The 27,432-nt window shown below is 38.2% G+C and overlaps 3 protein-coding genes across 9 annotated transcripts in view; 1 reads left to right on the top strand and 2 right to left on the bottom strand.

Moving 5' to 3' along the window:
• LOC108234705 (dipeptidyl aminopeptidase-like protein 6) overlaps positions 1–17,792 on the top strand; it is a 225,726-nt gene extending 207,934 nt beyond the window's left edge. For all 6 annotated transcript variants that reach the window (XM_025005488.2, XM_037973277.1, XM_037973278.1 and 3 more), the window contains 18 exons: positions 1,492–1,646; positions 1,846–1,943; positions 3,127–3,250; positions 3,342–3,380; positions 3,750–3,857; positions 4,046–4,137; positions 4,515–4,562; positions 4,636–4,754; positions 6,459–6,530; positions 8,962–9,069; positions 9,352–9,421; positions 9,765–9,953; positions 10,149–10,203; positions 11,429–11,528; positions 12,246–12,304; positions 12,383–12,455; positions 12,547–12,620; positions 13,033–17,792. In XM_025005488.2, coding sequence (XP_024861256.1) covers positions 1,492–1,646; positions 1,846–1,943; positions 3,127–3,250; positions 3,342–3,380; positions 3,750–3,857; positions 4,046–4,137; positions 4,515–4,562; positions 4,636–4,754; positions 6,459–6,530; positions 8,962–9,069; positions 9,352–9,421; positions 9,765–9,953; positions 10,149–10,203; positions 11,429–11,528; positions 12,246–12,304; positions 12,383–12,455; positions 12,547–12,620; positions 13,033–13,182 — 1,733 coding nt within the window. In that variant the 3' untranslated portion in view covers positions 13,183–17,792. The remainder of the gene's footprint in view (positions 1–1,491; positions 1,647–1,845; positions 1,944–3,126; positions 3,251–3,341; positions 3,381–3,749; positions 3,858–4,045; positions 4,138–4,514; positions 4,563–4,635; positions 4,755–6,458; positions 6,531–8,961; positions 9,070–9,351; positions 9,422–9,764; positions 9,954–10,148; positions 10,204–11,428; positions 11,529–12,245; positions 12,305–12,382; positions 12,456–12,546; positions 12,621–13,032) is intronic.
• Positions 16,789–23,591, bottom strand: ggh (gamma-glutamyl hydrolase (conjugase, folylpolygammaglutamyl hydrolase)). The gene is made up of 9 exons (XM_017414085.2): positions 23,452–23,591; positions 23,230–23,338; positions 23,080–23,130; positions 20,804–20,888; positions 20,578–20,716; positions 20,061–20,167; positions 19,800–19,890; positions 19,584–19,718; positions 16,789–19,481 (listed from the first exon to the last, which is right to left on the bottom strand). Exons 1-9 carry the CDS (start codon positions 23,525–23,527, stop codon positions 19,363–19,365), a joined length of 912 nt encoding a protein of 303 aa, XP_017269574.1. The 5' UTR covers positions 23,528–23,591; the 3' UTR covers positions 16,789–19,362.
• A 336-nt stretch (positions 23,592–23,927) lies between these two features.
• The window catches only part of LOC108234704 (collagen alpha-1(XVIII) chain), a 59,118-nt gene continuing 55,613 nt past the window's right edge, over positions 23,928–27,432 (bottom strand). Inside the window, exons 37-44 of one of the 2 annotated variants that reach the window (XM_017414080.3) lie at positions 27,211–27,364; positions 27,048–27,124; positions 26,780–26,908; positions 26,264–26,311; positions 26,092–26,154; positions 25,695–25,892; positions 25,477–25,592; positions 23,928–25,394 (exon numbers count right to left, since the gene is read on the bottom strand). In XM_017414080.3, coding sequence (XP_017269569.1) covers positions 25,193–25,394; positions 25,477–25,592; positions 25,695–25,892; positions 26,092–26,154; positions 26,264–26,311; positions 26,780–26,908; positions 27,048–27,124; positions 27,211–27,364 — 987 coding nt within the window. In that variant the 3' untranslated portion in view covers positions 23,928–25,192. The remainder of the gene's footprint in view (positions 25,395–25,476; positions 25,593–25,694; positions 25,893–26,091; positions 26,155–26,263; positions 26,312–26,779; positions 26,909–27,047; positions 27,125–27,210; positions 27,365–27,432) is intronic. The other variant, XM_017414081.3, reaches the window with a different exon arrangement.

The raw sequence follows: 27,432 nt of genomic DNA, 5'->3' as shown, positions 1-27,432 counted from the left end.
TGCACCGGGAGAGAAATTGCTGTTTGGTTCATTTCTGGGAATGAAGCTGAGTTCTGTTTCGGTCAACTGGTCTTACTGAGATTAAAAGCTGCTGTGATTTATGACCTCAGCATTAGCTGCTGTGTGTGTTGGTGTGTGTAGGTTTTAGAGCAACACACAGATTAAATTTGAGGTCAGAGTGTACTCTTAGACAAAAAAAAAAAACACACAGAGGTAAGCTTTGTATTTCTGCTCAGTTTGACCAGATTGAAGACTTTTGCCCTGTTTGAATAGGGTTTACTTTGATAACCACAGTTTCCTGATGATGTGGTTTATGTTTTTACAGAGCACTGTAGACTTTTGTCCTTGGATTTCTGGGAAAACATGCTTATAAAGTGACCAAAAAGAAACAGGGAAACAATGTACTACAAATGCCACTACTAATAAAATACAACACTATAAAAATCCCTATCATCCCTTGATTCCATATATTTTGCTTCTAAGCTCGCAGTAATTTTTTAAAATTGGTCTTTTAAAGTATTTGCAAGCCTTCCAAGGTCTTTAAAATGTTTTTTGTTTGTTTGTGTGTTTTTTATAGACTTTGGTTGCTTTTTCACTCATTTTCAGACCAGTACTAATTTTCAGAGGAATGTTTGTCTGCGACGCAACTTAACTCTGAGCTATAAATCCTTCAGACATAAAAAGGTTCCTGAAGTTGAAAAATAAACTAAAGTTAAATTAAATAGCAAAAATCCTAGCAAAGATCCAGTTTTAAAATTTCCTCTTAGCCCTTTTGTTACCGGCAGTTTGTCGTAAAGACACCTTTTGTTTACCAATTCCTGTGTTGAATTTATAAGAGATATCAAAGAAAACTGTTTCACAGGCAAAAAATTAGTATTTTAGCACTAACAAAATGATTCCCAACAAGCTTTATTTTGCATCTTTTAGCACTTTTATTAACAGCCTCTTACAAAGTCACCATTTGTTCTCTTTTTTTCTAAAAGAAAAAACAAAAGTAACACAGTTTTTTATTTTTAAAGACATGATTTCAAGATGCCGTTCATCTGCTGTGGGTAGCTTTTAGTCGTGCCACAAATTCGTTTGTTCCCCACTTGTCCAGTTTACTCAATTTTAAGCTCACACTGCACAATATGTTGCCATGGTCAGGTACAAGTACTGAACTGAAAATGATTGAAAATGCAGTTAAAGTCCAGGAAAAAAACCTTCAGAAAGCTTGGAGAACTATTGATCAAAGCCACTTTAAAAGATTACAGGAAAGTCTGGGTCCTTGGGAGCGAAATACAATGAAATTAGTGCTGGTCTAAAACTTTTGTGCTGCACTGTACATTATGAAATAATGCTTTTTGGGTAACTTTGGCAATTAACAACAGTCTGATCTTATTGGCTGTGTGCAGTTACGTAATTTAATTAGGCCTTTCCTGGTTGATTCTTTAGGTGTTTTTGTATTAGTTGTGATTATACCTGATGGTCTTTTTGTTCTGACACTTCCAGAGGAGATTTTCCACTCACACATAGCCCATTGGTGGTCTCCTGATGGTGCCAGGTTAGCTTACGCCACCATCAACGACACTCTGGTGCCAAAAATGGAGCTGCCGATGTTCACAGGCTCACCCTATCCAATGGGAAAAGAGTATCCTTACCCTAAGGTATGCATATTGACTTTTGAATTGCTGTTACGTTTGGATGTCATTTCAATTATTTTGATCTATGAGCTATACACTATAAAAGTAAACATTTCATTTTGTCACAAATAAAAGTATCAAATCTGAGGTGTTTTTGTGCTTCAATGAATTGCTTTAAAGCTCACAAAGTTCTGTTTCCTTCTGATGTTCTGATCGTGTTCAGGCTGGCGAGGAAAACCCGGTCATCACGCTGTACGTTGTGAACCTCAACGGCCCTCTGCACACCATCGAGATGAGGAGGCCTGAAGATTCCAGGATTGGGTGAGTCCTAAAAAAAATGCCAAATGGTTTGTTTCCTTTCTCAGTCAAATGATTAAATTAAAAAAGAAAAAAAGTTTTAAAACAACAAAAAAAAAAACGTCATTTTAAACATTTACCCAACATATACTCTCATCTTTTTTCTAACCGTAGTATTTCCTCATTCAAAAATAAATAACTTGCTGACATATTTACTCCCTTCTTCAATGGTAAATTCTTACAATTGCAAACTTTTTTTTTGTTTTGATTTTTTGTTTTCTACATGCTCTGCTTATTTACAGTAAATCCACCCCTCACAACAATATATTTATCTTTGAGTATCTGAAAACTGCTTCACCCTACAGATGTATCACCCTAAATTACTATAAAGCCTTTTCAAGCAAAGCACAGCGTTACAACCATGCTTCATAACTGGTGTTAGGTTTTTCTCTTGTAAATGCCTGCATCAAAGAGGTACGCTTTTGCTGTGTAAGAATAACAATAAAAATTCCTAAATCATAACTGAAAAACTTTATTTTCAGACAACACTGGCACAATGAAGAAGGTCTAAAATGTATAGTTTGTTTCCAACTCTTTACCAAGTTGTAAGAAAATGTAGTTGGAGGCTGGTTTTGTATCAGACAGTCAAATCTTTGTCTCTTCATGTACCAGACCTGGATTAGTTGGCATCCTTTCAAAATCTAAGCCTCATTTGAATCCTTCTTCTTAGACTGGAAAGATTTACAATTTAAAGATATATTTGTTTCCTTCAAATCTGATATGTAAAACTTTAGATCTAAGAACCATGACACAACCAGATTTATCAGAGAAGAGACAAGTTCCATTTGATTCTTCCCAAGCAAGCTCCAATTGTTGGCTTCTAATTTGGAAATCCTGAATATAACGTTGGAGGGATAAAAGTGACAAAATTAGAAAACTGGCCAAGTAGTTCAATGCATCACCTTTATTTAAACAATACTCCTTCAACAAGAATCAAGTGTTTGCATTTTTCAATGTTCAAAAAACGTTCATTATTATATATTTACCTGTGTGGTACTGTATATGAAATGATATGATCTACTGTTGTCAGTGTAAATAATAATATGAGTGATATACTTGCATTTAATGGTCCTAGTTCCATTAAGTGTGATGCCTCTGTTTGATCAGTGCACTGCGGAGCATGTTATTTGTTTTCTGTGTTCTTCAGAGAGTACTACGTGACGATGGTGAAGTGGGCCACCACCACCAAACTGGCCATTAACTGGCTGAACAGAGCGCAGAACATCTCCATGCTCACGCTGTGTGAGGCCACGACAGGCGTCTGCACCAAGGTACGGTCCGGTGTGTGTGTCTGAAAAAGTGCTGTTTGTGCCCGAGGCTGTTTCTGTGAGTCAGCTGAAACGTGGCCATCTGCTCTTACAGAAACATGAAGATGAAAGCGAAGGGTGGCTCTACAGGCAGGTGAGCATGGTGGGGAAAAACACAAAACTTGTTTAGCATATTTAGAGCATTTTATGACAGCTTTAAGGATTTCACTGCCTAAATTGTTAGCATCATTTAATTAGAGCCATTAGTTTTATCTTCTCACAATTCCTGCCTGATTAGCGCTTGGAAAAAAGTGACTTTTCAACAATAATTTCTAAACTAATTATGTGAATATTGTTACATTTTTGTTTGCTGTCTTTGTAAATCATAATTGGATAATTGTTGTTTGCATAATTATAGCATTTCCAAGCCATTGTTGAAGTTATTTTTTTTCTTCCTTCAGTAGTCTTTTGTTTGCCTTTTTCCTCTGTAAGCTATCTGAGCTATGCTCTTTTTTATCTTCAGAACGAGGAACCTCTGTTTTCCAAAGATGGTCTCAAGCTTTTCTTCACCCGGGCCATTCCTCAGGGAGGCCGGGGCAAGTTCTTCCACATCTCCATGTCTATCTCCCAGGTTAGACAGTGTTAATGTAAAAAATAAATAAATAAATAGACTTAGTCCCTAGTTTTCATCAGAATCTTGTAATTTGAAAGGTGTCCTTTAGTGCCTATGTCTTGTCTTTTTTATATTCAATTTTAACATGTAACTGTCATTAAAAATGGCTACATTTTGATATTCTATTTTTGTTTTCTAATTCAAAGCCCAACACCAGTACAGACACACTGCAGACCATCACATTTGGAGACTGGGATGTCACTCAGGTCCTGGCCTACAACGAGGACAGCCAACTGATGTGAGACTGCAAAACACACAACAATGAAGTCCACCATCCAGTTGTGGGAAAAATCATTGCTTCCTATTTTCTGACTGAGATTTCACACAAATATAGACATGAGACACAAACAGGTTTGATAATTAAAAAAAAAAAAACAGCTTTTACCCCATGGGGGAAGAATGTGGCCTACTTACTTTCAAAAAAGATGTACCCCTCTACTCACCATCAATCCTTCATGAAACATCTATTTTAGTGACCAGATTTGCTGCAGGTGCTCTTATTTTTCAACCCACATAAAAAAAAAAGAAATGAAAAAAAAGTTTGTAGCTACCAAATATCGGGTGTTTGTTAAATTCGCCACATGCCATTTGTGTTCTTCTCTTTAATTACCGTAGCTACTTCTTGAGCACTGAAGACGGCCCAAAACGGAGACACCTGTACAGGTAATGGCCCTTCCATTCACAGTTCACAGTTTAACATCACTGTGTGCTATTAAACAATATTTGTTTCCCCCAGTGCCGACACGTTCGGATCGTTTAACCACCGCTGCCTGTCGTGCGCCGTGTCCGACAGCTGTGGCTACATCAGCGGCTCCTTCAGCCACAACATGAGCTACTTTCTGCTCAACTGCCAAGGTAGATGACAGCCGTCACTATTTCCTGTTCCTTTAACCATCTGTTTAACTTAACTAGCTAATAAATGACCATTCGGCTCAGGTGTAACCCATTAAGACTTATTGCAACATATGGTGGGTAATGCAATGCCCATACTTAGAGGCATGCACTGCAATGGGTTCGTTACTAAATACCATTTATTTCAAAGCTAGGCTTTTACCTGCTGAATGAGAAAGTTGGAGGCTGTTTAATAAAGAGTAGAACTCATTTAGTTTTACAGATACTGAGCAAATATTTGGTGTGCTGATATCTGAGAGTCACCCTCAACATATACAGTACTCCAAAAGCAAACAAATTGCATGAGATCTTTGTTTAAAACTTTGGAATCAACTTTGGAGTCAGCTCTGTCTGTCTGTTAGCAAAATATCTCATTATCCATTGGACTGTTTTTTAATGAAAGTTTCAGAGAGTATTAATTAGATGTACATCTACAGCTGATTATCTTTAGCAGTCACCCTAATTAATGAAGAATGCCACTGATAATCACTCTTAGCAAACACAAACATGCTTATTTTACAGATTTTGGGCTAAAATATGGTATGGTAGTGAGTGAGAGTTATTCCCAACACATACTTCAGGCACTAATAGATCATGTGACATCTTTATTGAAAAATTTGGCATGCAAGGGGACAGGCATAATACACTCCTTCAAAGAATGCTGATTTCATTTAATTTTCTTTCTTCCTACCTTGAAAAATGCTTTCAAAACCACTTGAATTTTAGGTTTGATTTCAAAGTTTTATCTCATATTGCTGAATTTTATTTCACAAAATAAAGAGCTAAACGAGCATGGTCCAAACATTTATGAATGCATCTCCAAAAGTTACTGTCTAGCTTTCTAGCTTTTTTTTAAAAAAAGCATTTCTGATGTTGTGCCAAATTCTGTGGTGTATCCCTTTAAACCTTTGATCTGTATCTGCTATGTAGGGCAGGAAAAAGTCAAAAGAACGGGGGAAAAAAAGCTTGTCAAGATCAGAGAAACATTAGAATGTCAAAGCAGTGTTGTTATGTTTGAAGATTTGAAGACAGTAGCTTCAATTTTTAATCACATATCCTGCTATTGTGTGACTCAAAATTGGAATTCAAGAGCAGACAAAAAAAAATAAATTATAATGACATCAAACCCACCCTTGCTGACCCTCAGTGATCTTGTTCCTCATGTATTTTTAATCCAGTTATCTCCCTCACAGCCTGACTGTGATCTTGTGTGATGAGGTTATGATATGATTATCATGAGACCAGAGGGGAAGGAAGAGGAAGTAAAAAAAAAAAAAAGGATAAGAAAAAGACCAAATGACTAGCACATTAAATACAGCCTCAGTGTTTCTGTGTTCTCAATTTGCTAAGTGCATCCATCACTTCATTTGCTGTTCCTCTCCCTCAGTTTCAGGGCTTTGCCTCGGTTTGGGGCCTAAAAATAGAAAAGCTGTTCCAACTATTGCATTACATAAATCAAATAAGCAACGATTTAGCACACAGCAGTGCTGGTATGCTTTCCTCCATTGTGCATAAAAAGCACAGTGAACGCTAACTTAGTTTTTGTTTGGGGTGAAAACAAACTTTAGATATGCAGTTATGGTGCAGATCGCAGCTGCATTTCCTAGCTTTAATACATGATGTGGAGAGAGTAATTTTTTCACTTTGGTTTTTGTTTTGTTTGTTTAGGGCCAGACATCCCATTTGTGGCCGTCTACAAAACGCAAAGAGATGCAGAAAGTGAGAGTCAAGACAGAGAAAGTGAGTATTCCCACCAGCTAAAGCATCTGCATGCAGATTTAAATTACAATGTGATGCAAATATTACAAACCACAATTTCTTTGGTTTGCTTCCAAGGAGTCAGACTTTTTTTTTAAATCTTTTAAATTGATCTAGATTTATATTTTTGAAGTTTTTCTTTGGACTTTGGTTGCTTTTGGCTTAAGTGATTGAAGCAAATTATGTCTTTGTAAGAGGCTGCTGGTAACAAATCCTAAAGATCCCATTTAAAACTGGTTCTTAAAGTTGCCTGATATGGGTCAACACAACACTGATTCGTTCCTTAAGTTCGGGAGCCTTTTCATTAGGGATGAACTGATCACACATTTGTTTTTCAAACAAGTACAACTACTTATATTTTAGTACTTGCCAATGCCAATTACCAAAATGTGTACTACACATTTTACAGTTACTTTTATAATGTGTTGAAAATTTAAATTAGCTTACTTTTTGTGATTACTCCTCAAATGGAGCCAGGACAGCAGTAGTCTTTTTCCAAAAGCATCCATTGTAGGGCGGTGAGATGGTCAGGAAGCTTGTGCTCAGATCCATATATTCTCTATTCCATCAGGTTAGCACCCCTTGTTGGAGTCTTTAAATTGGCTGTTTGAGCTGCCCCTGTATTTCTTAGAGGAAGGAGTAGGCTAAGGCAGAATGTTTGAAATGTTCACTTATTTTCTGTCTCGTTGCCACAGCATCAACCACATTAATTTGTGCCAAAAGCTCCTCATTAGAGGGTGTTTATGATACTACTATTACTTTAAGCAAAAGTCTTTGAACTCAACATTGTGATAGAATTCATCCCTCTTCTTGACAGCTTCGCTGAGCATAATTTGCAGTCCGCTTTGCTGTTGTCACCGCCGTTCACTTTGAAATACCATACCTCCACACGGCTGACACACTGCTCCGCCTCTATCACCTGACTGCTCAGCTGAGAGGTGCACGTCGCTGTGCCGTAAAGTGGGATCGAGTATTGTGATATCGGAAGGCTTTTATGAGTACGAGTGCACGCACATGGTATCAATGCACCACTACTTTTTATGCCTGGAGGATTACTCAGTCATGTACTGGACTGAAAATGGGTAAGAAAGGAGTCAAAGTCCAAAGAAAGGTTTTCATAAATCCTGAAGCATTATTGATCACGATCAGTTTAGAACATCACAAGAAAGACCGACTCCTTTGAATATAAAATTGACAAAATGAGAGATGACTCAAGACATTTGCATAGTACTGCATATTAAAAAATTTGCAAGTGACCTTGTGCTTGATAGCACAGTATCTCCATTTAAAAATCCCCTTCTCATCGGGGGGGTAAAATTGGCTTTAGTGCAAACTTTGACCACCTGTGCGCAGAGTCACTGTTTGTCAGCAAGCCTGCCTGGGATGATACTCACATTATTCTTTTACATTAGGTGTGCTCATCATATTATGGCTTGCCCAACAGCTATATCAGCATACCGTAATTTGATAGTGTATCATTCTTTATCAACTTTAAGTCACCTGGCTTATGTTGAAAACTGTCTGCATACATTACAGTGAATTTTATTAAAGCATAACATTTAAGATTAACATGATTAGGGGCACTTTTTTTTCTCTCTAATCTAGGCAGTTTGCAGCTTTTAAAAACTCTGCTGCTTTTAAAGTAGGCAGCAAATCATCATAGCTTTGCACTGCATTAAGCCGAAGTGGAAGGCTGTCGCGCTCGAACTAAATGCTCGGCGTGCCAACATGCAATATTTAAGATGCCTTTAGTTTTTACACCCTGTAATTTAGTCATACGATGAAGAACTGTAGCAGTTCTGACCTGGGAGGTAAAAAATATTTAAACATAAGCAGGAGAACCTCCATGTGGAACGTCTAAAAAGACTTCATGGCAGTTCGTTCATTCTGTCTTTGTGCGTGAGCAGCTATGGAAACAAGGTCATATAAGAATTCATCTATGCAGAGGTGTTAAAGTCCTCCGGTTGATGTGTGCAGCTGTAATCTATAACCCAGGCAGAGTTCCCACCTCTCCAAAGCTTTATTGGAAGGGTTTTTTCCTGCAGCAGCATGGCAGGTTTTATCTGAATTTGTAAGAAGGAGCAGCTGTGGCAGCCGTTGTGTTGATTTCCCTCCTGGATGCCGCCTTTTGGATGTTCAGCACAAACCAATTTCAACATACAATGTTCGCTCTGCTGTCCCGTTGACCTTGCTGGAGTCGTGGCAGCCAAACGATGATAAGTTTGTGTTGGACAAACCAGCTGTGGTTGTCAAACAAGTGCAGCTGGTTCTCTTTTTAGGAGGGGAGACATGTTGAAGAATGAAGCCTGCCTTGAGAAAGAATCTACAGTCAGTTACGATTTGAGCGGCAGTGACATACGTTTTACCCTTTTTATTCCTGGTTTGCTTTCATCCAATCATGTGCTGTCTGCAGGTATTTACGAAGTTTTTAAACTGGAGACTAATGAGAACCTGAGGCTGACACTGGACTCTATGCAGATGCCCACAGTGGAGTACAAAGAGATCAACATGGATGACTACAGTACGTGTTAGAGTCTGCAGGTGGCTGTATGAGAAGAAAATGAACCTAGCAGTATTTCCAACTTTCATAAACATCGCGTTTTGTTTAGCAAAGCGCGATGAACCATAAGTTTATATACAAGCACATCACAATACATTTTTTGTTGGTTTTAGCAAATAATGTTACACAAGACAAGTAAACTTCATTAAAGGAAGTTGGGTTTTGAATTCCATCATATTTTGACTTGGAGACTTGGTGGATTGATTAAGATCTGTATTGAAGTTTTGTTTGTCTGTATTCCAGAGTTATACCTGCAGATCCTGAAGCCTGCAGGCTTCTTGGACACGTCTCGCTACCCGCTGCTCCTGCTCATGTACGTATCTTCCCAGAGACAAATAGGTTGATTAGCGTTTCTGTCGTTGCACGGGAAAATGTTTATCCTGAGCGGCGTGCACATTAATGTACTTGTCCTCAGCTTCAGATGGGTAATTACAAAGCAAAACAGGGAAGGTTAGTTCTGAGCCAACAGGTTTTTTTGAGCTATCACGTGTCATTTGTGTTGCAATTTGGGCTCTGGCAGCTCAGAATAACTTCTAGTAAATTAAATGAATAAATAAATTGTTGCCATTTACATTTACATCACTCATTAATACAACAATGTCCACAACCTCTGGATCCCATGTCAGATGTGATTGACTTGCTTGTCTGCTGTGCAGCGATGGGACACCTGGTGGCCAAATGGTGTCGGAGCAGTTTGTCATGGACTGGGCCACTGTCCTGGTGAGCAGCTTCGGTGCCATCGTGGTCCGCTGTGATGGGCGAGGCAGCGGCTTCCAAGGCACCAATGTTCTGCACCGCATCCAGAAAAGACTGGGCGAGGACCTGGATCAGAAGGACGCTCTCAAGTATGAGTCTGCTTCCGCTGTCTTGAGAGATCCCACTGTTGGTTGTGTGAAAAGTACAAACTGATGAATCAGCACAAGAAATAACAGATATTCAAATGTATTTTGCATTTGAGGTTTAGACTGATAATACTTTATCCTGTGAAAGGGTAGCTATGTGGTAGTTGGTAATATTAAATGATGTTGTTTCTTATGCAGCTTTATTCTGAAAGAGCCCTATGTGGACAAAACCAGAGTTGGAGCTTTTGGGCAGGTAAGACATATATCATCACTAAAGAAAAATAAAATAAAAAACAAAAGCTTCTGTTTAACAGAAGTAGTTTGACCTAAAGATTCTAATTATTACTGTGTGCAGTTTGTCATGCACTGTGCAACATACAAAACAAGTGTAAAAGTTAGCAGTAGCTGTCAGCTGACTTTAAGCTTGAAAAGTAAACCTTGTTGAAACATTTTGTCACAATAGGATGCCTTGAAAAATTCACCCCTCCTCAAATAAATAACAGTACTTTTTAGAACTCCCTTTTACAGAAAAATCCAGCTGCAAGTGTTTGACCCGTCCACCCACTGATATGTTTGCTCATTCTGCAAAACTAAACTCATCCTTCAAGCAGGACGGGTTCTGCTGATGTACAGCATTCTTTAGGTCACACCACAGCCTCTGAATCAGACTCATGTCTTGACTCCTTTTTTTTGAAGACATCGGTATGTTTACCCTTTACCACTCTTGATGTTTTAGCACTACAACTTGGGTCATTGTCATTTTAAAAGATTAATTTCCTGCCCACTCTTAGATCTTTGGAAGCCTAAATGGGGTTTTTCCTCAAAAATCTGTCTATATGTACTTATTCACTATTCTTTCATTCTGAATAATTTGGCTTGGCCCTGCTAATGAAAGTCATTATAATGGCGTAATGTGCCTTTACCACATTTTACAGTATAAAGATGTTCTTTAGAGTACTGATTCAATTCATCCAAACAGAGTATCGTCCTCTACATGTTTTCAGAGTTTCAGATGTGTTGTTGTTAAGTTAAGTTAAGTTAATTGTGTGGCTTCTAAAGGTATTTAGCTTGGATTTCAGATACTTCTAATACAAAAACAGGTGATTGGTGCAGTGACAAGTCAGTTTATATCACAACAACCCCCTAATGAGCATGTTGCTGCAATGTTTGAATGCCAAAAATGCTGCAAATTGCAACTGAAACAGGGTTAAGTTGGGTGTTAATTGAACACAGCAACAATTTAAGCTTCAAACAAGTGATTTTTGTTTGTAACAAAGTAATAAAAAAAAAACACTAAAAGGTCAAACACTTTCCCTAGTTAACGATAATGCAAGAAGCCAGCCCCACACAAAGGTGAACTTTGCTTTTTTAATTTTTTTTTTAAATTACCTGTGAAAGTGTACCATTTACTTTAACATCCTTACGTTTACCTGCTCAGACTGTTTGCTCTGTGGTAACCCAGATGTCTTGTACCTCAGGTTTACGGAGGCTATGTGACCAGCCTGTTGCTCAGAGGTGAGGAGTCTCCTATAAAATGTGGAGCCGTCCTCTCGCCCATCACTGACTTTGAATTATATGGTAAGCCTTGTTTTTTTAATCTGCACCTTTTCTTGAACGTAAAAGAAGTTCAGTCCCCGCTGTGTGTGGTAAACAAATACAGTAACTCAACACAATCACTCAAGCTCAGGCAGAGCTGTCAGAATGTATTGAATAGGAAAAAAGAAAGACAGATTGCAGATGTAGCACCTTTACCCCTTGCCTGGGTGTTCTTTCACCGACTATGTTACGCACATCTGTACTCTGGGAAGAAAAATAAAACCTATCAGAGCGACGGCGCGGCTGCATATGGAACCCAATCAAACACTGCCCTCACCTCAGCTACCCAAGAAATTTATTGTGCGAAATGTGGAGCTGTTGTGCACCGGGGGAGTTACGGGAAGAGAGACGGGGACTCCTTTAGCCGCTGAAGCAACAAGTCGGGGAAAACCGAAAATTAAAGAGGAGCTGGGTGTCGGGGTGTGACCAGCGATTCATCTGTTTGATTTTTCTCGCTTTGCCAGGGGGCATGTGAGACTTGTGAGACGCTTGGAATCAGAAATGAGGAGCATTTGCAACCACCTCGAGCCTAGAAAATATGTAGATGGCTGAATATATTTTAACATGCATACAAAACTCATTCAGAGTAATCAGGAAACAAAATTATGCATCAGTGCTGTTTTTTTATATATAGTATGGAGGTTCTATTTGATTTGCTGTCATAGTAGGCTATGGACTGAAACTTTCTGTCCTTTGCAGCCTCTGCTTTTTCCGAGAGATATCTTGGGCTGCCTAAACCAGATCCGAGTGCATACACGGTAAGATGTTATTGTATGTTGTACCCTAACTTTGTGGTAATTACTGACGTTGTCATTTCATTCTATATGTGTCTTTAGAAGGCAAATTTAGCACACAGAGCATCTCGATTCATGGACAAGAAATTCCTTATTATCCACCCAACAGCCGATGGTACGTCTTGAAACTTTCTATTCTAATAAATAAATTAATAACAGAGAGCAAAGCAGTCTGACATGTGGGTTTTTTTTATCCTTTTCTCCAGAAAAAGTTCATTTTCAACATACGGCAAAGTTCATCTCCCAGCTCATTAGTGAAAAGGCCAACTACACCTTACAGGTATGTGGTTTTACTTTTTTTTTTTTAAATCTGCTGGTTTGGTTTTCTTCCAGCCTTTCACAGCTTTCTGAATCCTGACACAGTTCCACTGCAGACTGTTTCCAATCTCTGCAGTGCACACCATGAATAATGAGATCTCCTTTGGGCGTAGTAAATTAGTTACACAATGTACAATAAAAATCAAAACCTATCGCTGACTAAACAGACATGTTTAACTTGAATCTCCATCAATCATAGAGCACTGTCTGTGCCACAGTTTTGTCAACAGTAAAATGCTTTTGGTTGTGTATTTTTAAGCTTTTGGAAAAGCTTTCAGGATTTTTTTTCTTTTAAAAAAAGGATAGAAAAAGTTTTTGCAAACACAAACTTGTTTTTTTTTTTTGTTGTTGTTGTTGTTTTCTTTGCCTCTCAGATCTACCCAGATGAAGGCCACTTTATTCACAGCGAAGCAACAAGGCAGCATCTGAGCCAGTCCCTGGTGAATTTCTTCGAAGAGTGCTTCAGGCTACCAGAAAGAGTGTTTGAGGAGGATATAGAAGAGGAGGTTGAAGACGAGGGTTAGGTTGTGCTCGTGAAGCTCGCGCGCCCCCCCGCCTCGTCCCCCCGTTCATTTGCCCATCGACATACAGCACCCCCCGTCGCGTATCAGTGCCCAAGCACAACCAAGGTGTCCATTTTCTGCAACCCCTCCGCTCATGTGATTCAGTTTAGCTCGCTGTGTTCACAACTGCCTTTCTGACAGACGATGGACCTGCCACGACGTGTACCCTCATCCTTATACTCTGAGTTGGATTCCAAAAGGTCCTCGAGAGAGAGAGAGAGCCGACGCAGACTGATGATCTAACATGATGTTTCGGAACAAACTGACAGGCAGCAGTCTCCTACACAGCAGGATGGACCTGTGTTTTTAAAAAAAAAACAGTGGAGAGAAAGCATCAGCTTTCGCACAGACTGCCAAGCTGTGAAGAGGACAAATAACACACATTATAGCACATAACTTGTGGGCTTGTATTATAATGAAAATCAGAACCCTGGTAAAAAAACAAAACAAAACACTGGTCGGCAGTGTTCACGGGGGGGATCTGGAAGTGTGCGGATACAGGAAATGTTACTATTTTTAAAGTCGTGATGAACTTTTCATGTTGGACTGTGGATGTGTCTGTTGCTCCAACAGTTTGTAAAATAGCACACAAGTTTCCACCCAACTATTACCGATGCATTTTCTTTTAAGTGTTATCATTTGCCTTGATGCTGGTTTTATCTTGTAGTTTCTTTTTGTGTGTGTGTGTATTTCAGTGATGCTGACGGATTTTCTCTGACTTGGAAGAAAAAAAAGAAAAGAAAAAAAAGCCATCAGTCCATCGTTCATTTCACACATTTTTATTATGCTCCGTTGTAATCCGACATTGTTAAAAGAAATCAGACATGTTTTCATGTTTCTTTTATTCACCGTGCCTTAATTTGTTAGATAGCATCCAGCTGCATATATTAATTACAAAAGTAGCATACTTCTAAAGGAAATTAAGAACACCCATGCTTTATCTCAACATAATAAGTTTATCCGCTCACAATCTGAAAGTATCTAATTAATTTATTTATGAGGCTACAGTCTTTCAATTGTAAATCAATTATTTTTGTAATTTCACAGGAAAAAAAGGGGTACGATCTTTAGATCTCAGGAGTAGTGTCAGCCTGCATAGATGGCATCTGGACAACTGTAGTTTAAAATGGCTGCCATTTGGCTTTAATCGCAAAGCTGCTGGCCGGAGGGCAAAGTTCAACCACAGATGTTTGCCTGATATGAAACAATAACATTATGTTACTTTGTGGTTAGTTATGATTCTGACAAAATCATCATGATAATGATCTTAAAAGCTGACCATTAGTATGAACAAATGAAATTAATTTTCCAGTTCTTCTCAAGGAAATTGGTTTTCTTAAAGGGGTTCATTTATTTAGTCTTGTTATTTCTCAAGGCAACTAAATGACCCTTTGATTGAGGAAAAAAATAAGCTCTTTCACACCAAGATGAACCTTTAAGTTGTGATTTTCAGGTCAGGGTAGTAATTGTAGTCAGTTAACCAGGCTAGTTTATTGCCGCTCCCTCTTAGCATGTTACAGCTTGTTTAATCCACACATGGACAAGCCACTGTACTTTTCTGTTATGATTATAATTACCAGCATCCCAAAGAGGATGGTATATAGTTTTAAAACCTCTTAACCTAGGCACATTAACTGTCTAGCCCTGCTTCTAATTTCACGCTAATTTGAACATTTGAATGCATCCTTTATTAAGTGGCTTTGCCATTTTCTTGTCACAGCTTAGCATATTTATACTTTGAAACGGATCACAAATTAAACATAGGCTTTCATTTATTCACAAACATTTTTTTTCCCTCTAAACTTTACAAAGTAAAAATTGTCATCATCATGACACTGTCCAAAACAATGAAATAAAAGCCAAAATGTACTTAATCTGTAGTAAGAGATTAAAAAAAAAAGGATAAATATTCATTAAAAAGTCTAATTACTGCCTTTCTCATATGAAAAAAGTACAAGGTTGAACAAAAGTGATTAAGTTTTCTGAAAAACTGTAGGAGATAGGGGAAAAAAAGGTCATATTAGCGAATAAGTTAATCATTAAAAAGGCACGACTTTATTTTAATTTCACTCGACGATTTACGTTGCGTTCTAGTGCATGTTCAGAGATACTTTGCAGCCTTATCCCTTACCCCTCTGTTCACCATGGTTATATTTGACATCTTGAATGTTTCTTACTGGACTGCGTAAAAACCATTTCCAGTAGTGTTGTGGTTGGGATCACAGTCTCGTCAACTTGTTGTGTAAATGTTATTCCGATATCATTTTATTCCGAAAAGACAAACCGATGTTACCTGAGTGTTATTTGTGCATAACATATTTTGAGAGTTACATTTGATTGTTCATTTTTCTTCTCCTGTTATTGTTGTTGAATTGACTTGAAAGTGGACTTTATAATTGCCAACAGAAACAACAAACTTTCTTTCTATAGGTGGAAGACTTTTTTTTCCTCCCCCAAGATGTATAATTTGTTATCCAAAGCATAAAGGGAGAATAATGGCAGATTGTGGCATGAAAGTAAGTGTTAGAATTAAAAAAAGTAGATATTTTATCAGGCATTGTGTTTTTTTAAACTCCATGGATTTTTTTGACCCGTTCAAAGGAGAAGAATCAATTGGAATGTGTAAAGAAAAACAGACAATTTAGAGTGTAAGAAGTAACCTAGTGCTGTGAAAAAGCATTTGCGTCTTGCAGATTTCTTCTGTTTTTGTTCTTTTCTGTCACACTTAAATGTTTCAGATCAGCAAACAAATTTAAATGTGGAACAAAGATGACCTGAATTAATACAAAATGAAGTTATCAAATGATGATTTCATTTATTAAGGGTCACACAAAAAAGAACATCTAAAGCGCTAAAGGTCAGTGTTCATGATTCAAAACAAAAAAGAAGGGCAAAATGGCTTCCATGGGAGACTTACACTGCTGTCCAAAAAAAAACAAAAAAAAAACAACAAAAGTCCATCTCACATTTGCCAAAAAAAAAGAAACATCTTAATGAGCCTAAAGGCTTTTGGGAAATCTTTTGGTGAACTGACAAGACAAAAAAGGAACTTTTTGGAAGGTGTGCGTCTTAGTATATCTGGCGCAAAACTGATGCAGCATTTCAGAAAACGAACATCACGCCCACAGTCCAACACAATGGTGTTAGAGTAATGGTCTGGGGCCAGACGACTTGCAATTGTACCCGATGGAGCCACGGATTGTGCTCTCTACCAGGAAATCACTGTGTGATATTAACATTTGTTTGATGATCTGAAAGGCGGTAGTAACAAAATGGTAAAACCAGAAGAAATCTGTCAAGGGGCCCAAACACTTCTCAAAAAGTGCTCAATATTTTGTAGCAGGTGATGTAAGAAGGGCATGCATACTTTTACTACCGTTTTAAGCTCACAGTAAAAAGGGGCAACAGATTGAATTTATTGACCAACAACACATTTAACTCCATCTTATAGGGAATCAGTATTTATTCACCCGTATTATTTATTAGATCTCAACAGCTGAGGGCTGAATCTGCTCATTACAGGAAGCTTTCATCAGAAGCGTTACCATTAAGTACACAAAGTTTTCCTTTTTTAAGAATTTATTACAAAATAAAAATCAAATCAACAATAAATCAGCACAACAAAAAATCAAATTAGGACTGAACATTTTGGAGCATTATTCTGAGCTTTAGCATCAAGTGATTGTTCTGAAATATCTAACCTGAGCTAAACAGTTATATTCACCTCACAATGATTTCACAAGGTAACACTCTGGAGCAAGAATTAACCTTTCCGATCGGAAAGAGGACTGATTATAAGTTTATCTAAAACACAACACTCTTTTGAACATGTTCGATTAGGATCTGTTTTTAGTTTTACACGCGCAAACATCTGGACAATTTAGACTATTTTGATACATTTTTTCATTTGGAATTCAGGTCAGAAGAATGTTAATATTTCTGCCAGATTGTCAGATTAGTCTGAAGAAGGGCAACCTGCATCAGCCTGAAGTGTCATAGCCAGACCAAACGTTGCTTTTCTCATCACCAGGATCAATGCTGTGTAGCCAGCTGTCGCTCCGTCTTTCTGCAGAGAGGGTGATCAGACCTCAGCAGAACCAAGAAGAGGAGGCGGGTTATGTCCGCTGAAGGTCAACGGGCAGCAGTTACGCCAAGGTCACCCGATGTTGTGGTGATGGCTTCGATGAATGGTCTGAAACTATTCAGCTGATGGAGCCACGAGTTGGAGGGTGACGCCGCATCTATGTACAATTCTTTAACTGGACTTATCTCTTAAAGTGGTTCTTCAGCTTTTCTTAGATTTTCTACTGCTGGACTTTATAAAACAAATCGAAACCAAATGTATACTTTAAACTTAGGTTAAACACAAAACATGACGGGCGGCGAAGACGAAGCCAAACAAACGCGAAGACAACTGAGCGAAGAGCCAATGTCCCTCTCGCTTTATCAAAAGTGACAGGAAGCCAAATCGCTGTCAGACACTCAGAATCTGACGAGTTTGAGCGTCTGCACAGACGGAGCTTATCTTTTTCTGTTCAAAAGAGGTTCTGTGAGCAGGATCACCGAACAGTCTCCTGTAATAACAAAAAGTAATAAAAATTGTAAAACCAATTGACTATTTTCTTATTCGATAAATTAACACAAGTCATTAACATTCACTTTTAAAATGCTTTTTTAAAAGATCTCACAATTAAAGGAATAGATTTCATCTCTGCATAAATCACGGTTTTTCTTCTTTTTTTTTGTCTTAACAGAAGTTTAAGAACACTGTCTCTACTGAAAAGATATTCCATGTGTGAAGCCTTGGAAAATAATTTATCTGGACAACAATACCAGGGATTTAATCATAACAGAATGACCTTTTTACACTGAACAGTTGCTGGTAAGATGAGCTTAGTTCAGAGGTCATTAAAGATGGGGTCCCTTCGTGCTACAACATACTAGAAGAACACAAGTCCAAGAGGTTAGCCCAACTCTCAAACTCGCCACATCTCTGACCGTAATGTTGGAAACACTGGAACAAGCATAACTCAGATAAAACAACACAGGAGATCCTGTGTCCATGTCCTTATGAATAGCTCTGTTCAAACAGTACAACTTCTTTGTACTTATGGAACAATAGCAAAGTGGATGTAATGTTTTTGTTTTGTTTTATTTTATTTGTTTTCAATAGGTTTAAGTCCAGCATTTACTTTGGTTTTGGTCTGTAACAAATCCTAAGTTACAACACCAGTTTGAAAGAGAAAAGATGTAGCATTAACCAACCTGGACAAAGTATTTTGATCAATGGAAAGAACTACTTAATAATGTAGTCAAAGACGGCAAAGATAATGAAGAATTAAAGACCAATGGCCGTTAATCAAAATAAGCACCAATAACTAATGCATACCAACCATAGCAGAAATAACAACCTGTGTCTAAGCCTATGCTTAGCTGTTATAGGGTGAAAAGAAGACCTTTTTGAAACTTCACCCTTTTCATTTTTAGACAGTTTCTTTTACCGTCTTGCTTGTACGTTGCAATATTCATGACATGCTGTCGGTACTTATAGTAAAATAAATCTTCTCTTGTCCCATTAGTTATAGACAATGCACCAAACATTGTCAACGTTGGACCTGGTTCAGTCTCCAGGTCCAGCCTGAGTACTCAGGAAAGTGCACGCCACCACAGCAAAACCAAACAAGTGTTTCAGCCACCGAGGACAATCTTACAACAAACGCCAGCACATATTAATATGCACTGAAAAATCAATACAACTAATTAGACCCTAAGAAAAAGAGAAAGGCAAAAGATTAAAGCACACATAATTGTGCATAAATAAGCAAAAACCTTCATTTTCCATTGTGACCAAGTTGGTCACTATGTGAAGGGGAGCAGCAGAGTAAGATTATACTTCAGAGGCAAATTAAAATGTAAGTGTTTCATAAAACAACTGTAAAACTAGCAACAATGCATTAGTAGGCAATGTTTTAAAATTCTGCATTGCTACAATAGTCACATTACAAGCAGAAATCTATTGCCTCCAGTGTCTGTCAAGATCATTTGATCAAACAAATGTAAAGCGACAAATAAAAATGAAATTAGTTGTCATGATTAAAGCAGTGAGGCAGCGATGGGAGGATAGGTGCCTGTGAAGAGACATCAAAAATAATAAATTTGCTCAAAGGAACTTGTGGTGCCGGTATAAACAGGATTGTAGTTATATATCAGTGCTTTGTTCTCTTCCTCCTTAGATTCAAATCTGTGAAAGTTCCTCCTCGCTGCAGGGAGAGAGAACAATACGAGCTTCACGAATCAAAATTCAAGAGCGAGACTGCAAATACTCACAGGATTAGGACACCAAACGAGTTCCGCTCTCCTACCTTCGCCGACAAAAAATTCAGCCACGTAGAAGGTTGTCTTTACCGCTGCTGGAGAATGAGGAATGTAAGACCTTGACCATTCAAATGCATTTTTCTCTGGATGCCACTGCGTCCCGTAGATTGGGTAATCATAAGCTGCACAGAGGAAAAGGCGACAATTTGACTTTGCTGTAAACTTTTCCTGCATCGGTTAGACATTCTTTGTGTTCTAACCACCTTCCACCGTTGACACAAACTCTGTGTTTCCATCTGTATTCGTCGAGAGAACCTTGTAAAACTTCCTCAGTTCCTCATTTGTGTTGTAAGTCTGGCAAAAAAAAAAGAACAGATCAGTCACCAGGGATTCGGTTTAATTTCACTGTTTCGTTTTTATGCACATACGATTTGTATTTAGCTTACAGGCGGGAATCTTTACCACCAAACTGTTGGTACTTATACCAAAGCTTTTTCTCATCATATCAGGAATGAATAACGTACATCTATTCCCAAACTCCACTGATGAGAGTTTTCAGTCAGAGGCTCGGATGACAGCGCTGCCATGAGTTCAGTGGGGAAAGTTTTAAAGATCCTGCTGTCTTTGACGCCTGGAGAGGGAACAGAGCATCAGGGCTATCAATCTGTTTCCAACAAATAGACAGCTTAAACAAAAAGTCCTCATAAAATCAAATTTGATTTAATATTTGTACATTATATGTTACTGAATTATGCAAAAAAAGACAACATGATGTGTAGATATACTATTTTGTGTAATTAAAAAAAAGAAAAACTTAAAATCAATCTTTAAACCAATTGATCAAAGTACAAAGTTGAATTTTGCTGTAAATAAAGAGTATTTTATGTAAGAGTGGCCAATATGTTGGTCATAAAATGAAATACAACATGGCAATTTACCTTTTTAAACTTTAGTCAATCATTTGGGTTTAAAAAACCTAAACTACTGCCTTGGAAGTAACAGTAGCATTTACACATCGCATGTACAAACACCAGTCTGTACCTGTAGTGAAGTTCAAAGGCAAGGCAACGCCGCTCGTATTGGTGTGCACCAACACGTTCTTTCCACTCGACAAAGACATCAGTTGCTCAAAGCCAAGGCAGGTGCCCCACACGGGGAAATAATCCCCCCTCTTGTTTGCCTGAAACATCACACATTTGACGCAACGGTCCATTTATAGCAAGCTGTAATACAGCTAGAATTTTTTTTTTTTTTTTAACGTTTTCACCTCAATGGCAAGCTCATAGAAGGTTTTTGCAGCCCTCTGGTAACCAGAAGAGATGATGCTGACACCTCCGCCTGGGTAAAGGATCCTGTCAAAGAAACGCCACAGATCAAAAAAATAGAAATACACGTAACAATTTCGATGGGTTGTGTGAGTAAGAGGTGCTGATATAATTCAGTGTGACACGCTTTCACATGCTGGATTTTCAATAGTCAAGCAATCCTGGCTGACTTAAATTCACAATATATTTGCTATAAAAGCAATTTTCCGTGAGATTAATTTAATTTCAGTATTTCATGTGGGTGTTGGTTAATTTATACATTTGTCATTTTGTACCCACACTTTGTACTTTTAGGTTTTACTCTGTTGTGTACCCTTATGTTTCTGTGTCCTTGTCTATTATTAAGTTAAGATCTGGATTTTGTCAGGCTTTATCTCGGAAATCCCCCCTTGATGCTTGACAGCTAATCAAGTATTGGTATGGAGATCAATGAAAGGCACATACACTCAAGATCAGGGTTAGAGTCGGATGTCAAAGGTTAGGGTAGCATCTAAATATTAGCCTACCGTCAGACTAAAGAAGTGAAGTGAAGTGAAATTTATTTATATAGCACTTTTCAGCAACAAGGCAATTCAAAGTGATTTACAACACAGAAACAACAATCAGGTACAGAATCACATACAGATAAAAACATCAAAATCAAATATATAAATACAGAAATAAAAACATCAATCATGTATAATCTAAATGAAATATAAGATAATCTACATAAAATCATGAAACTAAACATCTAAACATGAGTTAAGATAGTCAAAATAGTAGCTAAGATAATCTAAATGAAATCATGATAAAGTTAAAACTGAACTAAACGACAATCAGGAATCCAACAATCTAACAATCTAACAATATTTAAAATATGAGCTAAGATAAACTAAACTAAACTAAACTAAACTAAATGTACAGGAAGGCTAAATAAGCTTACATAAATTGAAACATGATAATGCTAAACTAAAGGTACAAGAGGCTAACTAATCGTAACTAAGGCCCACTGACATCCAACATAAGAAATGCTAAGATAACTAAACTAAGGTAATGAAGGAAGGGAGGGAGGGAGTGAGAGTGGGGTGACAGAGACAAGGCAGAGATGGTGGGAAATGTGTGCGTGTGTAGAGACGGTGGAAGACAGTGTGGTGTTGTGTGTGTGTTTGTAGAGAAGTCCATGAATCATGTCGCAAAGGATATTGTCTTTGATAATATGACGGAATGCTTATCAGCCAGCCCAGAGCAGATCCACAGGTGTCCTTAGGCAAGGGAGGGGGCAGAGCATCATCTTTACATAAAATCCAGGGAGAAATTGAAGATAGCTGGCCAAGGCCAGCGTCAGGGAAGCCAGGTTCACATAACAATAATTGTTTTGGGTCAGGCCGACTTGTGTTTTCCATCTGCCTTGAAAGTCTTGCTGGTACTTCTCAGTGGCAAATCCAAACAGCCAAATTCCAGGTCCATTCCACCTGTTCCGAGCGAGCAACTTTCTCCAAGATTTATCCCATTTCATTCCCGAGTCCAGGAACCACATTTTGCCCACGATCCTGTAAAAGGATCGCATCCAACTTGCGATTCAGCTCCCGTAACATCACAGTCTGAGTGTAGGTCGCCAAACCCATCAAACGAATTTGACGATATGTCAGGTAACTGCCTAATCCAAACAGCAGAAATACTGTTATCAAAAACCCAAATATGTAAAGATCCTCCACGTCCTCCATTGACAAAATCGATAGGCACACAATATTCCCCTTCTGCCAGGAATCCATTGTGTATCCAGCGAAAGATGTCCCATCTGGACAGGCGGGCTCTCCCTTGCCCAGTCTTCCCGTCGAGAAAATCTGATCAATTGCGTTGAGAGAGCAGCTGACCAGATCCATAGTTTATAAATTTTGGAGAATATGCAAATAGAGCAGGGCAGAGAGGCAGAGAGGGGGTGTTCAGGAGACAGAGAAAGATTCAAAAATACAAATTAACCCGCAGCCATTTATCTCAATATACCATAATTTTACTACAAAAATTGTCATTGTTGTATGTTTCCCTACAGGAAGATAAAGAAATGAGGGGGAATAAGCAACAAATCCAGTAAATACAACTTGACTCAAGCAATTACAAACCTACCAAATCAGTACTGCTAGCTACATAAACTAAAAGTGTACAGTTTTTTTTTTTTTTAGCAGTATAGAGTATATTACTCGTTAAATGCAACAAGCTGCGTTATCAACTTTGTCTTTACCCATTAATGGAGTTGAATAGAGTCTTGTACTTCTCCAGAGTCTGGTTAATCCTGTAACAACAACAGGACGTTAATGTGGAGAACACCGGTATAAACACACACAAGTGGCTAACAAGTGTACTACAGCTGTTTTATAAAATCTAAACTCACATGACAGGTACAACCCTGGCTCCAGCTGACTCCAGGAACTTAACATAAGAGGCAGCGATGTAAGCGGACTGGTTTGGCTTTGGCGAGAACACCTCCTGAGTCAAAACACCTTTGTGAAAGACAAACGAACGACCCGACTCAGTGAAACTGTATTTCAATGCAGGTACCGTGTAGACTCGTGTTAGCTTAGTTCAGCAGAGGATAAAACGTCGATAAACTCACCAATAATGGGTTCGTCATTTCTGGCAGCCGACGAACAAAATGAAAGGAGTGAAACGAAAAGCAATGAAAAGAACATCTTTAGCAGAAGCCAGACTAGCGCCCGTGTTCTAACAGTTGTTTACTCCAGAGTGGTCTGCGACACTTCCGGTTTTGATTATTCAAAATAAAAGCATTCAAATACCGGAGTTCGTATTCTTTAGAAGTAACGTTTGAAGTTTGTCAACCAGCAACAAACAAATACTTCCTCTATCATATTTTATACATAGTTATATTTCTTTTTTATTACTTAAAAGAAATAGTCATATATAAATAGTTCTGTTTCTATTCATTTTCGTGTTTGAGGCTTTTCATTTGAAGTGCAGCTTCAACACAAGTTTTTTGTTGTTCTTCTTTTTTGTGCTGTTCAACCAAGACTGGACAAAAATAATATACATATATATATATATTCAATTCCACAGGAAAACACCAAAAACAAATTATGAAAACAGAAAACTTTATTCAAGAAAGCACAAATGTAGATACAAAACATGCACTTTCACTTTTGCCCATATTTGTTTTTTTTCTTTCAGACATAAATTTGAATACTTGAATTGTTGCTACTTTTACCCCTGGTAAAATTTTATTTTAGCTACTGCTGACATTCAAAAGAAATTAAACTTAGTCCTAAAACAGAACAATGTACAACAAAAAATAGACAATAGGCAAACAAAGAGAAGAGACAAGCAAATGATAAATTACATTCTTAGAGTTTATCTTCTGATTTTATGTGCTGTGACGGTATAAATAAATCACTGGATTTAAATTAAATAAGCCTAGAGAAGAAGAAATTGAGAAGAGACAACCAAAATGTACGAACAGCTACAACAGGAACAACACTTTTTAAAAATGTTGAAACAGAAAATAAAAAATAAAGAAAATACAGTGCATCAAAAAAATCCTTTTGGTGGCAACATGGGTTGTCTAGTTTTCTGTTTGTTGGTTGAGGGACAATGTATTTCGAAAAGTTCTGTCTCTTGAATTAGAGATTGTTCCGTTCTTTTTTTTTCCTGAAAGATAAATGCTTAAAAAAATGTCAAAGACAACCTGTAAACACATTTAAAAAGTAGCTTTGAACATTTCAGTCACAAAAGTCTTTGGACTGCCACATTTTAGGACAGATTCAGAATCCTTTAGTTAACCTCAGCTGCTTCCATCACTCTTTAGAAAGAAAATAAAAAAAAGTCTTATTCTCAACATACCTTTGTGACAGCAGAAAAAAAGGCACCTGTGATACTTTTTATTTAGTTCTTATAAATAAAAATTCTCTTTTTGCAGCTGAAGTAGTTTTTTTTCTTGCAGTCAAGGTCCTGCAAGTGTCATTTCATTACCACATTCTCTTCACACTGTCAAACGTAAACCCTACAAACTCTGTTTTATTTTACATTACAGTATGTGCCACCAGGTTGGTTTACTTTACAATACATTTTGACATTTTTTTCCCCTAGGTAAAATGATTCTTGTTGCAGAGGATTGCATCAACCTATACTTCTCTTGAGAGAAAATTCCTCCTAAACAGCATCGAAAGTCATGAAATCCTCTTTTTGAAAGAAAATGACAGGGTCCAATTAGTTTAAAACCGTCAAAAATGCCACAAGTAGCACCAAGGTTGTGCGAGAGCTGACGTCCTGAAATCTTTCTGTGGAGTCTTTAAGATTTTTGGTGTTTGGATTAGGGTTCTTGCTGGAGTGGTACTGGGTATGAGTTAATAGACTTTATGGGTCTCAATGCAAAGGACGATGTGTTCGTTGGAACAGCTTCGTGTCTGCTGGCCCAGGAGCAGACCTGAGGTCAGACTGGACGACTGGCCCGTGACAGAGATGTTGTCTGCTTGCCACGCCTCGCAGTGTTTGTCCACCACTCTGAAGCCTCTGCTGGTGGAACCGTGCCAGATGCTTTTCTTCGGCCTGCCGGCGGAAAAATAGAAAACATCAGTACACGAGCAGACACACAACAAGTACAAAAAGCCGGACTGCAAAAGTCACAAACCAAAAGGAATCAGCTAAAACATCTCGGCCATCGAAGGAGAAGATGGGTATCCTGACGTTGATTGGTCCGCCGTCACCACTGAAAATCGATCGCCAGTTTTGAAACAACACATCTCCCTGAGAGGACACATAATAGGGTTATGTAGATTCAAGAAAAAACAAAAAAAACTTCAAGTTTGATTGGTTTAACAGCAAGAAAAAGCTGAAGGGCAAACTCACCCTCAAGTTTGTCACTGGCAGAGTTTCACGGAAACCAGGATAGACGACGTGGACCAGGTCTTGCCTGTTGGATGAAATGAAGGCACGGTAGTTGGGAGCCAAACCCATGGCTTTGGCCTGCTCGTAACACATCCGGTCAGCCATGTTGAGCCCCAGCATGTTTCCTGAGTGCGGCTGATTTAAGGCCACTAGAGTCAGCTGTATGGAGAGGAAGCAGCAGATTGAGATTAGCCCTCTGTTTTGTGCTAGAACAGTCTAATGAACAATTCAGTTTTTAGTAAACTTGGAAAGGTCTAATCCACACTGATATCAACACACTATACAAAGCCAATTTAAATGGTTTGACCAAAGACAATTAAAACTAATCATTGTTTTTTTTTTTTTTTGTAAAACTTACCCTTTCTTTTGCTGAAAGCATTCTTTGCATCGTCTTTCCTCTGACTTGATATGCAGCTTGGGGCTGAAAGAACAGTGGAACAAAGATGCTTCAGTGGAACATTACAGCAGCACAAAACTCCACAAATGCCTTTAGTTACTGAACAAAAAAATAAATAAATAAAACGTGGTACCTCATCTTGTGGTATAATGTTACTGGAGAGGTAGATTAGATTGCCAAGCTGTGAGAAAAAAAAACAACAAACAAAACATATTTGGAGTTATTACAGCTCATGCTGCCTTTGCTGTGCAGAACTGTTGATAAATGACAATAAGCACTTTGTCAGTTGAGTTACAATACACAAATAACAGAGTGAATCAATTCTCGTGTGATTTAATAATGCTCCAAAGTGAAAATGTCAAAACACTTTACTTTACACAAGCGTATAAAGTCCTTGATTTTTATAAATGGGAGCTGAAGTACATCATTAATCATTCCTTCAAAGAGGCAGGCTGTTTCACCTCCCAGCTGATTCACAGCCACTGAATGTTTCACAAATTTTACACTAAACATTAAGTTTTGTTTCCTTAGTGCTGGCTCTTGAAAGGGGATTTTCAGTGCAGAAACAGTATCATCAATTACCACACTTAGCAAAGTTACATGTGAAGCACATTTTTACCAGATATTGACTATTATTACATGTTAGTACCTGAATCTCCTTCCATCCCTGGGAAACCTTCAGGAAGAGACTTCCTGTTGCTCTGACATATGCCAATGTTCCCTCTTCATCCCTCAAGGTTTGTTGCATCATAATCTCCCGAGTGGAAAAGGTTTTCAGCTGAAAGCAATTGTGCATATCAAAATTTAAATTTCTTTACTTTTTGCTGTTATTATCAGGATACGTTTAAGTTTTAAACATGTTATACCATGTTGATTCATATTAAGTAATCCCTCCATTTTATAGGAGAGCAACTTACAGTTGCTGCGTTACTTGAAACACTGGGAGGACCAGGTGGTCCAGGGGGTCCAGGGGGGCCAGCAATGGACACAGCTGCTACAAAAACAAAAAAAAAAGTGCTTCATTCATCTAATCAATTACATTAACACTGTGTTAGTTATTCACTGCTGAAAGACTTGTACCTGAGCCATATCTGGAGAGAAACCCAGGGGGCCCTGGAGGACCTGGTGGCCCAGGAGGGCCTACAGAACCAGACCTACCGTAGCCTGGAACACCAGGTGGGCCTGGCATCCCTGGTTGACCGGGAGGGCCAAGAACCGACTCCCCTTTGGGCCCCTATACAAAGTCAGGAAAAAGACACTTAACTTATTTTCTTTCACAAAAGCAGGTGACAGTCTATGAAA

The sequence above is a fragment of the Kryptolebias marmoratus genome, linkage group LG21 (genome assembly GCF_001649575.2).
Source record: "Kryptolebias marmoratus isolate JLee-2015 linkage group LG21, ASM164957v2, whole genome shotgun sequence".
Classification (NCBI taxonomy): domain Eukaryota; kingdom Metazoa; phylum Chordata; class Actinopteri; order Cyprinodontiformes; family Rivulidae; genus Kryptolebias; species Kryptolebias marmoratus.
This window is presented reverse-complemented; position numbering and strand designations above follow the sequence as displayed.

Coding starts and splice junctions, on each gene's coding strand:
- ggh (XM_017414085.2), bottom strand. CDS start 23,527: ATGTTCTTTTCATTGCTTTTCGTTTCACTCCTTTCATTTTGTTCGTCG. Junction 20,168..20,577: donor GCCTTTGAACTTCACTACAG/GTACAGACTGGT, acceptor TTCCCTCTCCAG/GCGTCAAAGACAGCAGGATC. Junction 19,891..20,060: donor AGTGGAGTTTGGGAATAGAT/GTACGTTATTCA, acceptor TTTTTTTGCCAG/ACTTACAACACAAATGAGGA.